This window comes from Bufo gargarizans, chromosome 2, assembly GCF_014858855.1.
Source record: "Bufo gargarizans isolate SCDJY-AF-19 chromosome 2, ASM1485885v1, whole genome shotgun sequence".
Lineage (NCBI taxonomy): Eukaryota > Metazoa > Chordata > Amphibia > Anura > Bufonidae > Bufo > Bufo gargarizans.
In genome coordinates, this window is record NC_058081.1 from 70,274,727 (window position 1) to 70,288,666 (window position 13,940).

Consider the following 13,940-nt stretch of genomic DNA (forward strand, 5'->3'; position numbering starts at 1 on the left):
AGCTGTGGATTTCTCTTGTAGTTTTTTTTTAAGATTTGGCATGACACCAAGGATGGCATCAACAAAGCGGTGACCTGCATGAAAGCGAATTCAGCCAAGAGAAGAAGAAAACCACCTCAGTTCTCGTCTGGAGATAAGGTATAGCTCTCTTCTAAAAACATCCGCTTAAGGGTTCCCAGTTTCAAGTTTGCTCCTTGTACCCTTTGAAGTTATGAGGAAGATCAACAAAGTGACATATAAGTTACGTCTGCCTCTCTCTCTGCGTATTCCTAATGCCTTCCACGTGTCCTTACTAAAACCAGAAGTCCTTAATCGCTTCTCGACGGCTCCATCTACTCCAACTCCGGTATCTGAAGACTCTGATGAATATTTGAGGTCAAAGACATAATGGACATCAAGCGTAGCAAGAAGACCTACTATCTTGTGGACTGGAAGGGCTTTGATCCTGAGGAGAGGTCTAGGGAACCAGAGGAGAACATTCATGCTCTGAGCTTGATAAAAAGGTTTCTGTCTCATTGTGGACTCAAAAAGAGGGGGCGTAAAGGGGAGGTACTGTAACAGCGGCTGCTGTGCAACGTTGTTCCCCTGCTTACCGCCACGGTCCCAGTGTTCAGTGGTGATCTGTGGCCGGTGCTTCCCATTCACCGCTGCAGTCCTGGGCTCTGGCTGTCTAGGTACTGTTGTTCTGGGATACGCTCCACAGTTTCCTCTCAGCCCTGGCCATAGCATGTTTGCTGCTTCTTTCCTGCAGCACTTCTTTAAGGGCCGGCGCGCGTCACTTCCTGGGCTTTATGGGTTAGGTCATGTGACCTCACTGTCCAATCCTGGCCCTCCTGCGCAGATGCCTCAGCGTCAAGGTCCTTGTGTCCTTGCTAAGGTTCCTGATTTCCGCTTGTGTTCCTGACTCGTACCTGTATTTCTGGACTCTGCTACCTGTTAGATCCCTGCCTGCTTGCCCTGACTCTCCTGTTGCCGAACCGGATTGTCTGACCTGTACCTGTGCCGCCTGCCCTGACCTTTTGCATGTTCAACTTTGCCTTTGCCTCATCCTTCGGTCCTGCACTGTTGCTCCTGGTTACGACTCGGCCTGCCGACAACGCCTGCATCTCTGGTACCTTTCTCAAGTACCTCCTGGTCTGCCTGGATCAGCTGCCTCGTGTGCCTGTCCTCTTAAAGAGGTAGCGACCTGGTGTTCCCCTCGAGAAAGTCTATCCCCACCATCAGGGGTACTGTGAAGAACGAGGGGTTCATTTAGACAATTCCCTTAGAGGAGGTAGGATACGTGGTACAGTGGGTTCACACCCGCTGGTTCGTGACACACATCAATAAAATACTGGTCAGATACAGTCACAACAAACATTTGAAGTCAGTGACTCACATTACTGATAGGAGTCGTTTAATTTCCCAGTCCCCTCCATCTGGCCCAGACCACAGTGACAATAACTTCAGCATGCCTCTGCAGAGTTTAACTCACAGACATCTTTTGCTCCATGCACGCCCAGAGTATCCTTATCTTCTACAGAAACCCAAATTCTCCAGCTCCCTTTAAGAGTGCTGCCCTGCTGCTTCCCCTAATAATGTGTCTGCTGTGCTCCAGTGCCCCCCAGTTCTGCACACCAGTAGAAGACAGTGCCTCGCAGTGTCTAGAGACATACACACAGTGCCCCATTTATAGTTCCTCATGGCAAATTGCTCAGTACCCCACAATAAATAGTGCCATACAAATAGTATATACCACTACTCCTCCAGTACCTAGAGCAATACATGGCCCTGCTTCTAAAATCTCATTACTACTCTTCCCTTTACTTCTTAGGCACCATGATGCACGTGACATAAAAAGTACAAGAGGTCATTTCATACAGTGGAGTGAAATCTCTGGAAAGTCCCAGTAAAAGTCTCTTTGCACTGGCGCTGACACTGTGAAATATACACACATATACAGTAAAATTATGACAATCCTGCACCCACTGAACTGTTGGGGTGCTAGATTAGTGGAAAATTCTGAACTAACAGGCGACGCACATGACATATATTACATTTACCAGGAGCAAAATTTCGGGTCTAGCTCATGCATATAATATTAAGGGCCTCATACCCTTATCTATTTCATTGGGGCTGAGTGGAAAGTGGCAAAGGATATATAATGCACTGTACACCTTTACTACATACATATAACAATGCACTAACATCCAGACCTATGCGTTCTTGTATGAACAGTAGTCTGCAAATGGTATCCCGACCCAGAAAGCCCTGTAGGTCAAGAGATGTAGTCAAAACCTACTTCACTATGCATACTTTGCTGCTCTCCTTCTGAGTCCTGGTGAACTCATTGCCAAAAAAACAACCTAGCCAGCCAGAATATGCCAGTTTAACATGTAATTGCCATATTATTCTATATCAGGATTATTCTTGTTACTTCTGGATTTACTGGACTTCTGGACCAATGGGTGGTAGATTAGTGGAATGAGTACAGAAGAGCAACTCACCTGTAGACAGCTGTCTTGAGGGTTCATGCTCCTTGTTAGTCCTGCCAGGCTACTGGTTGGCTCGATAAAATGCATTGGGTGGGTGGGGACAGTTCAGGTTTGCATTGAAGAGACTTATCCGGTATATGGAGACGTATTCTCAGGCAATGGTCCATGGGATGGGGATAGGGGGAGTTCAGGTTTGCATTGAAGAGACTCAGCCGGTATATGGAGATGTATTTTCAGACAATGGTCCATGGGGGGACGGAGGATTCAGGTTTGTATTGAAGAGACCCAGCCGGTATATGGAGACATATTTTTAGGCAATGGTCAATGGGGGGGGGGGGGGGAAATGGGGGTTCAGGTTTGCATTGAAGAAACTCAGCTGGTATATAGAGATGTATTTTCAGGCAATGGTCCATGGGGGTGGTGGTGGTGGGTTTCAGGTTTGCATTGAAGAGACTCAGCCGGTATATAGAGATGCATTTTCAGGCAATGGTCAATGGGGGTGGTGGTAGAGGGTTTCAGGTTTGCATTGAAGAGACTCAGCAGGTATATGGAGACATATTTTCAGGCAATGGTGCCTAGGAAAAGTATAAGAATCTCATCACACCCTACCAGTACCCTGATCTCGATTGCCCAGAGGGAAAAGAGCCCACAACGCAGCTGTCTACAGGTTTTTTGGAAAAGTCTCTGGTTTGGCTGACATGAGTTAATCTGCATACATGTTTCCCATGGAGCATTAGCTGCCGAGTCTCCTCAATGAGAGCCAGTACCTGCCCGGATTGTATACGTTTTAACTCTGACACTGAGAAAATTCCACTGGCATGCTAAAATATTTTAAATGCCCTGGAGCTAATATTGTACATGCAGGGAAGAAAATATCAAAGACTACACTGACTGAAAAGCGGAAACAAGGGAAAAAACCCTGTATTGCATAAGACCCGGACTGCTTGCTTCTCTATAAAATGAGCCTACAGGCTGCAGACAGATCACAAGCTAAGTGCACACAGACACGACAGCATCTCCTCTGCCAGGGCACCACAACACCTCTAGGACGGGCAGCTTTTACCTAAGACAGAAGGTATTTCATGAATTTCTATTCTAGACATATTGCTTAGGATATGGACACTTTAGGCATTGACTGCATTTTTTGACATATCATATCTTATTTCTACAGACATAATGGCGATGGTTCCAGAATTAAATGAAATCTCAATGGAGTACAGGTAATACTTTACAAAGACCTATGCTTATGTTTTGTACTATGGCAGATGGAGCTGTGGTCTCCCGTGTGCTGCCTCCATACAGAGATAGAACAGGGATATTCTCCCCTAAGAGTGATAATTATTGATGAGAACATCCCCATAATATGGCATCTGAGGTCATGATGTTCTTATAGAAAAAATTTACATGGAATAGTTTTAAAAAATAATCTAAAATCCATAATTTTTATACAATGATGCAATAAAAATGTAAAAAGTTATATAGAGATTTATGATGTAGATTTTCCTGTACAATACAATAGATATATAGAGTGTGTTTTGTTAGAAGCTTTGGGCTGCAGAATAATTAGGTCCACTGCAATAGTATTTTATTGCCTCATGTACTGAATATCATTTTCTTTTGTTGTAGTGAGCATGTTGAAGAATTTTACACTGATACCTTCCCCGTCCACAAGAAGGTAAATTATATTTCATTTGGTATTTATTTTGATTGGATAGATAGATAGATTTACTGTACTGTAATCACAGATTGCTGTGATCAGGCTGGAACTCACAGCATTATAGATCACTATCATGCTGCGAGTTCAAGTCAGAGGGGCAATGTTCAGTCCGGGAAATTCGACCATCACACGGAGAGCCTTCTTGGACTAAAAATGCATATGTGAAAAAAGCCTTGATTGGACATCAGATGGTTAAGAACTTTTCCAAAAACAAACTGGAAACATGGCTAAAATTCAAATTTTTATTTCACAGACCAATAAGCACTTACAGTGGGAACACTATGAGGAGTGCCGGTCAACTTACCTTTCTGGAGGAAAGTCTGGGATAAGAAAACCAGAAAAACCCATGTCCTCTTTCAGGAAAGCCATAATGCTTGTGGTTATCGTGGAAAAGCTGAAAGGAAAAACAGGAATCGACAAGCAGAGCTTTTTCAGTGATGATGACCTGCTGAATCACATCTTTGTAGAGGGTAAGATCATTGAAAATGGCTAAATAACAGCACCACCCTAATGTTCTCATTCCTGAAAGCAATCCATTGCCAATAGATGTATCCATTATTCAGGACACCCCATGCAAAATTTGATGATTTTCTAAATTTGAGTTTAATATTATATAGTAAGCTACTTTGTATAATAATATATATAAATGTTAATCATTATGCATTAAGTCCACAACCCCAACTCTGATAAAATATGATCAAATTTCTCGACGGCCAGGCTGTAACTCTTATCTCAGAGAGAGATGTCGTCAATATGCCCGTGTGTTAGCTACCGATTAAATGTCCAATTTTTTTTATTTTTTTTTACAGAAGACATTACGTACAAGAAAATTGAAACCGAAGAGGCAGCTAAAACTCAGTTTCTATACAACAAGACGACAGTGCACATTATCCGAGACTACAAGCAGAAGTGTTTGGAGTTGCAAAAATCTCAAGGCAATGCTCGTCTTGTAGCCTTATTTTTGCAAGGAGAGAACATTGCGCAAGAAGGTAATCCTTCACAGACAGCTAAATTCATTCGATATTGTAGATTTTTTATTGTATGTGTTACCTTAATACGGGGAGATAAATAATTAACACTGCGTCTTTCCTTGCAGCAAAAATAACAGTGGACACCTACTACACTCCGAAGCCTGATATACAGAAACGTCCAGTCACATTGGGGATTGCAGGCCGCCAACTCTATTTATGCTGCACTGTGGAAGAAGGGATGAATGATCCAGTCCTGTGCCTGAAGGTGAGTTGGGATATAACCACAAAAGTTATGACCTGGGGAGCGGGGCTCGTTATGAAGTTTCCCTTTATGGACTTCTACATTGTTTTTAGCTAATTAGTGAATCTGTTCTTTTCCTTAAAGTTCAGCTAAACTTAGTTTTTTGTCTATCCTTTAGGAAGTGGCCAATATTAAAGAAAAACAAAACGATGACTTGTTACCCTTCATCTTTTACAAGAAATTAAGCAGCAATCGGTACAACTCCTTTGAATCCGCAGCCTTCCCTGGCTTTTATATCAGCACCTCTCAGAGAGAGCATGAGCAAGTGCAACTGATGCCGGAAAACGATCAAGTTTTCCTACGAGATTTCATAATGAATCCACATTTTTAGTTTGTGGTCCAGCCAATTCTATGTATGTACTATGTACAGGGCGAAATCATTTGAATCTGTTCAAAACATACTTCCGAACACTTCTAGAACAAAACTGTCGGACAGCTGTAAACCAAAATGGCAGAAATATCCATTTGAATGGAGATTTTGCACACACCCCGCCTAGGTGGCTAGGTTCAAGTGTGGTTCAAGAGTCCGATGAAAAACAGTACTGATTGCATGTATGTAAGAAGCATCGGAGGTCCTCCTCAGAAGTAACAGAGTCAACAAGCACTTTAACAAAGTTTATGTTCTCAGTCAGAGGACAAAAAAAAGTAACTCCCTGAAGAGTTCATGTTATTTATGCCTATCTATATAATATTAAGTATTGATTTATATTATGTAACAGCTTATTATTTTTTTACTGTTTTGTATTTTGTCTATAACTTGTAAATTAAATTATAAAAAATACTGTTTTTATGCTATCTCAGGACAAATGAATAAAAACAAACATTCATAAAAATGTGTGTTATGATTATTTTACAATGTGAATACATAAACATGCTAAATTATCACACTTTTTAAAGGGGTTGTCCCACAATGTTAAAACTCTTTTACTCACGTATGTGGGGAAACTTTCTACCCTTTCGATGGGTGGGCAGCGGCTCATCAAGCACCTGTATCTCCCAGGATGCATTGCAATAAGCTCTTCTTAACCCCTTCCTAGCCTGCATAGAAAATCGCCCCAGAGATACATATGGTATGTAATGCCACCACAATCGCCCTCTCCACTGTCTAGAGATATAGCTATAGATTTTTATGAAATGGGGATGATTGAATCCAAGGTGTCTCGGCCACTTCACCTGCTTCTCTATGAGATCACTACACCAGAAGTGATGGATAGGAAGGGACCTGAGCATGTTAGTTCACCTTTGAATGTTGAAGGTGGACCAGACGGATAAACAGCAGGGGGGCACCACCAGAGAGAAAAATGTAATGTACATAAAACCTTAAAGAGTAACTAAACTTTTCTATGATTTTTTGTGAATGTGTCCCTAATGCCCTAATAATAGTTTTTGTAATATATTTTATTAACATATTTTGTGGTTTTATTCCACTTTTTCCTCCCTAAGGTGCACCTTTCCCTATGCGCTTAAAATCCCCTTCTCTGTACAATGCTGACAGCTCAGCGGTGTACAGAGTACAGACTGTACACTTTATGAATGGGGCCGCAGCGCAGAGAGTACGGACAGGAGCGCATATTGCTGCTCCTGCCCATGTCTCCCGGGCATTTACTAACTCCTGGCATAGAACATAGGTACCCTGTAACCTTGTGCTATGCCAGGATTATCTGAGTGGAGCAGCTTCTGCCTGCTTCGCTAACCTCAGTGCTGACATGCAGGACTCTTAGCTTAGCGGAGCAGGCAGAAGCAGGAGCCGCTCAGCTAATCCTGGCACAGCACAGGGTTACAGGGTACCCATGTGCTATGCCAGGAGTTAGTAAACCTCCGGGGGGGCACAGTCAGTAGCAACAATGTGCCTGTTCGTATTCACTGCGCTGTGGCCCCATTGATAAAGTGTACAGACAGCGGTGTACAAAAAAGTGGCTTTTAAGCGCTTTCCCCGTGCGCTGTCACGGACGGTGTACAGGAAACAAGGCAAAGCAGCATGTATAAATGACTCGCTGGATCCAAAAGCTAAGGAACCAAGGGAGACCCCTGCAGAAGACCTGGCACTTTCCCTGGCTGCTCAGCCTATGCAAAGATCCGAATGGTGGAGGTTTGCATATCCACGAACCTTGACTATAAAGCCCTGAGCACCCTACAATAGTGAGGGGACACGACCACCGGCTCCCTACACAAGATACGGAGGGAGTCAGGGTCACCTGGGATCCAGCAAACAGAAAATAACAGATAAAGGTACAACACTTAGCTTTGTAGCAAACAGGAGAACAAAGTCAGCATGCACACACACTCCAGGAAGAAATATAAGCCGCCCAGAAAAGCATTCTGGGGAGGAATTTAAAGGGAAGCAATTAGTCCAACACATGACAGCTGAGAGAGGCTAACGAGAGGAGGAGCTGAATACCACAACACAGAAACTCAAGGAGGAGGTTCTGAAAGGCCTCTGTCAGAGCTTCTCAGCTGTCTGGTTGTGACAGTACCCCTCCCTCTACGAGTGGACTCCGGACACTCAGAACCAGTGTTCCCTCTAAGCCTTGGCAGCTGCTGAGCGGGGTCGGCTCAGAGCTGGGCACAGCGCCATCAAAGGTGGGCGATAGGAAAACCTAAGATAATTGTCACTTCAAAGAGCATACAAACCTTAGCGCCATCCCATACAATACAGTATAACCCCTGCACCATCCCGTACAATATACAGTATAGTCCTCTCTGTGATCACTGGACATTGCTCTCCATATAAAAACCATACAGGGAAAAAAAAATCTTTGATCCAGAGAACTTACATAGAAAAACTAATAACCAAGAGGCTAAACAAAACACAGTTTCTGACCCTTATGTTAAAACATAACTTTCATTTTATTGCTCTAATACCTAAACACCTAAAGGAAAAAAATAATTTTAAAAAGCTGCTGTTTCTCTAGATGACCTTATGTTGATAGTAGTGGTAATAGAGTCCCAAGGGTCTATAAAAGCATCTACACTATTTTTACAAATCATTGAGACTCTATTAACACTACTATCAACATAAGGTCATCTAGAGAAACAGTAGGTTTTATTTTTTTCCTTTCTCTTTAGGTGTTAAAATAGAACTTTAATTAGATTGCTCTAACACCTAAACACCTAAAGGGGGAAAAAAGAAAGACCGTGCTGGGCTGGCGGCGCTGCTGTTGCTGTGGGCTGTGGCAGGGCCGGGGTGAAAAGGGGAGAAAAATACGTTATAAAAAAAGTCTGATAAATACCAGTGTGAATGAAGGACTGTTAAAAGGGGTTAATAACTACTGAAGGCCCTTCACAGTAGTTATTAACCCCTTTAAGCAGTCCCCCAGTCACAGTATTTATTAACCACTTCAGCAGTCCCCCATTCACAGTATTTATTAACCACTTCAGCAGTCCCCCATTCACAGTATTTATTAACCACTTCAGCAGTCCCCCCTTCACTGAAGAGGGAACTAGTGAAAGGGGTTAATAAATACTGTGAATGGGGGACTGCTGAAGTGGTTAATAAATACTGTGAATGGGGGACTGCTGAAGTGGTTAATAAATACTATGAATGGGGGACTGCTGAAGTGGTTAATAAATACTGTGAATGGGGGACTGCTTAAAGGGGTTAATAACTACTGTGAAGGGCCTTCAGTAGTTATTAATCCCTTTTAACAGTCCTTCATTCACACTGGTATTTATCAGACTTTTTTTATAACGTATTTTTCTCCCCTTTTCACCCCGGCCCTGCCACAGCCCACAGCAACAGCAGCGCCGCCAGCCCAGCACAGTCTTTCAATTTCTTTCAGACCAGACACGGCCACTACCTCAGCGAACTCTGTGCCCACGCTCCTCAGAGTTCCCTTCCTTCTCCCACGAATCCTGCAGCGCCAATAAGTGCGCGAACAGCGGTGTGTGTGACGTCTGACGTTAAAGAACACAGTGACGACTGACGTTATGTAGGCGGCGCCCCGCTGTGCTGAGCCGCACAAGACTACGAGGAGGACGTCGGCGCCGTCACGCACATAAGTCTGACGAGTGACAACAAGAGCTGGCATTTTGCCAGCAGCGTTAGCGAACTAGGCTGAGTGAGCGGGCATAATAAAATTGTGAGCGGGGCCACAATAATTGCTGCGCGGCCGCCCACCCGCGCAGCTTAGAGGGAACACTGCTCAGAACCCACCTTCTCAGGATGGGACCTATGGAAAGCCCTGATGAGACGAGAGGCCTTAATGTCCGTCACTGGGACCCACATCCTCTCCTCAGGACCATACCCCTCCCAATGAACAAGGTACTGAAGAGAACCGCGGACAAGACGAGAATCCACAATCCTAGAGACCTGAAATTCAAGATTCCCATCAACCATAATCGGAGGAGGAGGCAAAGGCGAGGGTACAATGGGTTGAACATAAGGTTTCAATAAGGACTTATGAAAAACATTATGGATCTTCCAAGTCTGAGGAAGATCAAGACGGTATGCAACAGGATTGATGACAGACAGGATTTTGTAAGGCCCAATAAACCTAGGACCCAACTTCCAGGAGGGAACCTTCAATTTGATATTCTTGGTAGACAACCACACCAGATCACCAACATTCAGGTCCGGACCAAGCACACGTCTCTTATCTGCCACACGCTTATATCTCTCACTCATGCTCTTTAGATTATCCTGAATCTTTTGCCAAATAGATGACAAAGAGGAGAAGAATCTGTCCTCATCAGGTAAACCAGAAGACCCCTCTCCCGAGAAAGTCCCAAACTGCGGATGAAACCCATATGCACCAAAAAATGGTGACTTATCAGAGGACTCCTGACGACGGTTATTTAAAGCAAACTCAGCAAGGGACAAAAAAGAACACCAATCCTCTTGATTCTCCGCCACAAGATATATGCAGATATGTCTCCAGATTCTGATTGACGCGCTCTGTCTGGCCATTCGACTGCGGGTGGAAAGCAGAAGAGAATGACAACCGAACCCCCAAGCGAGAACAGAAAGCCTTCCAGAATCTGGAAACAAACTGCGTGCCCCTATCAGAGACTATGTCTGAAGGAATACCGTGCAATTTGACAATGTGATCAATAAATGCCTGCGCCAGCGTCTTAGCATTGGGCAAACCAGGAAAAGGGATGAAATGCACCATTTTGCTAAAACGGTCCACCACCACCAGAATCACGGTCTTCCTCGAGGAACGAGGCAGGTCCGTTATAAAGTCCATGGACAGATGTGTCCATGGCCGGGAAGGAATGGGTAAGGGAAGGAGAGGACCTGATGGCCGTGAATGAGGAACCTTGGCACGAGCGCAAGTCTCGCAGGCTGCCACAAAACCCTCAACCGACTTACGAAGCGCAGGCCACCAGAATCTCCGAGCGATGAGATCCAGTGTGGCTCTTACCCCCGGGTGCCCAGCAAGGACCGTATCGTGGTGTTCTTTAAAAATCTTGTGTCTTAAAGCGAGAGGCACAAACAACCTCCCAGGAGGACAAAGATCAGGAGCCTCTGACTGGGCTGCCTGCACCTCTGCCTCCAATTCAGGAAAAAGAGCAGAGACCACCACACCTTCAGCCAAAATGGGACCCGGGTCTTCAAAATTCCGCCTCCCGGAAAACAACGTGACAGGGCATCTGCCTTCACATTCTTAACTCCAGGGCGGAACGTGACAACAAAATTAAACCTAGAAAAGAACAAAGACCATCTGGCCTGTCTCGGGTTCAGACGCTTGGCTGACTCCAAGTAGGCCAGATTTTTATGGTCAGTAAATACGGTAATAGGGTGTCTGGCTCCCTCTAGCCAATGGCGCCATTCCTCAAAAGCCAACTTGATGGCCAACAATTCCCTATCTCCCACATCGTAATTTCTCTCTGCGGAGGAGAGTTTTCTTGAGAAAAAGGCACACGGTCGCCAATTGGCAGGAGAGGAACCCTGAGACAAGACCGCCCCCACACCCACCTCAGAAGCATCAACCTCAACTATGAAGGGTAAAGAAACATCAGGTTGCACCAAGATGGGAGCGGAAGCAAAACTCTCCTTGATATCAGAAAAAGCCTTACGCGCCTCTACTGACCAAGAAGAAAAATCTACCCCCTTTCTGGTCATATCAGTGAGTGGTTTAACAATAGAAGAATAGTTCAAAATGAACTTCCTGTAATAATTGGCAAAGCCCAAAAAACGCATCAGCGCCTTCTGATTCTCAGGAAGCTCCCACTCAAGCACAGCGCGGACCTTCTCGGGGTCCATGCGAAAACCAGAAGCGGAGAGAAGAAACCCCAGAAATTGAATTTCTGGAACCGCAGACACACATTTTTCCAGTTTCGCATATAATTTATTCTCCCGCAGGATGAGCAAGACCTGATGTAAATGTTCCTTATGAGTTTTGAAATCGGGAGAAAAAATCAAAATGTCATCCAAATACACCAATACAAATTTTCCCATCAAATGATAAAAAAATGCTGTTCACGAAATGCTGAAAAACGGCTGGGGCATTCATCAAACCAAAAGGCATAACCAAATTTTCAAAATGGCCCTCAGGGGTATTGAAGGCCGTCTTCCATTCGTCCCCTTCTCTGACCCTGACCAGGTTGTATGCCCCTCTTAGATCTAATTTGGAAAAGACTTTAGCCCCAACAACCTGGTTAAACAGGTCCGGGAACAGAGGAAGCGGATAAGGGTCACGAATTGTGATATTGTTCAGCTCCCTGAAATCCAGACAAGGTCTTAAAGAATCATCTTTTTTCTTAACAAAGAAAAAACCAGCGGCAACAGGTGACTTCGAGGGTCGTATGTGTCCCTTTCTCAGACTCTCAGAGATATAAGCACGCATAGCGATCCTCTCAGGTTGGGAAAGATTGTATAAACGAGATTTAGGCAGCTTGGCGTCTGGGATGAGATTAATAGGGCAATCGTACTCCCTGTGCGGGGGCAAATCCTGAACTCCACTCTCAGAGAAGACATCCGAAAATTCAGAGAGAAAAGAAGGTACAGTCTTAGTAGCAACCTCAGAAACAGATGTCATGAGGCAATTCTCTCTGCAAAAGTCACTCCAACCATTTATTTGCCTCGCTTGCCAATCAATGGTGGGGTTATGCTTAGTGAGCCAGGGCAGCCCCAACACCAGAGGGGTAGGTAAACCGCTAAGAACGAAACATGACACATCCTCAACATGAGCATCACTCACAATTAAACGGATATTGTGAACTATGCCCTTTAATGATTTTTGAGAAAGTGGAGCGGAATCGATAGCAAAAACAGGAATATCCTTTCCCAAAGTGCGCACCTCGAAACCATGAGTTATCGCAAATTGATTATCAATGAGATTGACCGCTGCTCCACTATCCACAAAAATCTCACAAAAAATGTTCTTGCTCTCTAGCGCCACCCTAGCCGGCAGGACAAAACGGGAACTACAAGCAAATGGAAAACCTTCAATTTCCGCCTCAACCCTGCCAATAGTAACAGACGGAACATTTTTTAAAGATTTTTTCCTGTTTGTTTCTTTATTACTCCCAGAAAACTGCCTGAATCTCCTAGAGGGACAAATATTTGCCAAATGATTTATACCTCCACAACAAAAACAAACCCTCCCATGCGAGCTGAATCTTCTATTGTAAGAAGAAATCAACCCCAGCTGCATGGGCTCCTGCTCAGAAGGGGCTGACGGCGACTGAGACCCCTGCGCACAGAATGGGACCGCTGCACTGTCCTGAGACTGAGTATGACAGGAAGGGGACATCTCTCCTCTCTCTCTAAGACGCCTGTCAATACGAACGGCCTGAGACATAGCAGAGTCCAAAGAAATAGGCCTCTCATGAAAGGCAAATGCATCTTTCAATCCCTCTGAAAGACCATGGCAAAATTGACTTCGGAGCGCAGCATCATTCCAACCAGTATCAACTGCCCATCTCCGAAATTCTGAGCAGTATATTTCTGCGGATTGTTTACCCTGGCATAATAGACGTAGTTTAGACTCAGCCAGAGCAATACAATCCGGATCATCATATATCGGACCCAGGGCTAAAAAAAATTCATCCACTGAACGGAGAGGCCGTGCCCCCTCCGGCAGCGAAAAGGCCCAGGACTGAGCGTTACCTCTGAGCAGCGATATAATGATCCCCACCCTCCGTTCCTCATCACCAGAGGAGTGGGGAAGAAGGCGAAAATGGAGTTTGCAAGCCTCTCTAAAACGCACAAAATTCTCACTACCCCCGGAGAACGTATCCGGGAGCGAGATCTTAGGCTCAGAACAAGCTCCATGAACGCAAGCTGAACCGGTCACTTGAAGCTGAGAAAAAGTCTTACGGAGATCAGCTACCTCCAATGAAAGACCCTGGAAGCGTTCAGCCAAAAGTGAAACCAGATCCATGTTTGAGACGGTTATGGCGGCTTATAATGTCACGGACGGTGTACAGGAAACAAGGCAAAGCAACATGTATAAATGACTCGCTGGATCCAAAAGCTAAGGAACCAAGGGAGACCCCTGCAGAAGACCTGGCACTTTCCCTGGCTGCTCAGC

The 13,940-nt window shown here is 44.7% G+C and overlaps 1 protein-coding gene across 1 annotated transcript; it reads left to right on the forward strand.

Annotated features, from left to right (window-relative positions):
• Window positions 1-3,447: 3,447 nt before the first annotated feature.
• IL1B (interleukin 1 beta) lies at window positions 3,448-6,296 on the forward strand. The gene is made up of 7 exons (XM_044283041.1): window positions 3,448-3,549; window positions 3,646-3,694; window positions 4,101-4,149; window positions 4,445-4,661; window positions 5,001-5,180; window positions 5,288-5,427; window positions 5,582-6,296. The coding sequence occupies exons 2-7, from the start codon at window positions 3,651-3,653 to the stop codon at window positions 5,792-5,794; spliced, it is 843 nt and encodes a 280-aa protein (XP_044138976.1). The 5' UTR covers window positions 3,448-3,549; window positions 3,646-3,650; the 3' UTR covers window positions 5,795-6,296.
• The last annotated feature ends 7,644 nt before the right edge of the window (window positions 6,297-13,940 follow it).

Coding starts and splice junctions, on each gene's coding strand:
- IL1B (XM_044283041.1), top strand. CDS start 3,651: ATGGCGATGGTTCCAGAATTAAATGAAATCTCAATGGAGTACAG. Junction 3,695..4,100: donor GAAATCTCAATGGAGTACAG/GTAATACTTTAC, acceptor CTTTTGTTGTAG/TGAGCATGTTGAAGAATTTT. Junction 5,181..5,287: donor AGAGAACATTGCGCAAGAAG/GTAATCCTTCAC, acceptor CTTTCCTTGCAG/CAAAAATAACAGTGGACACC.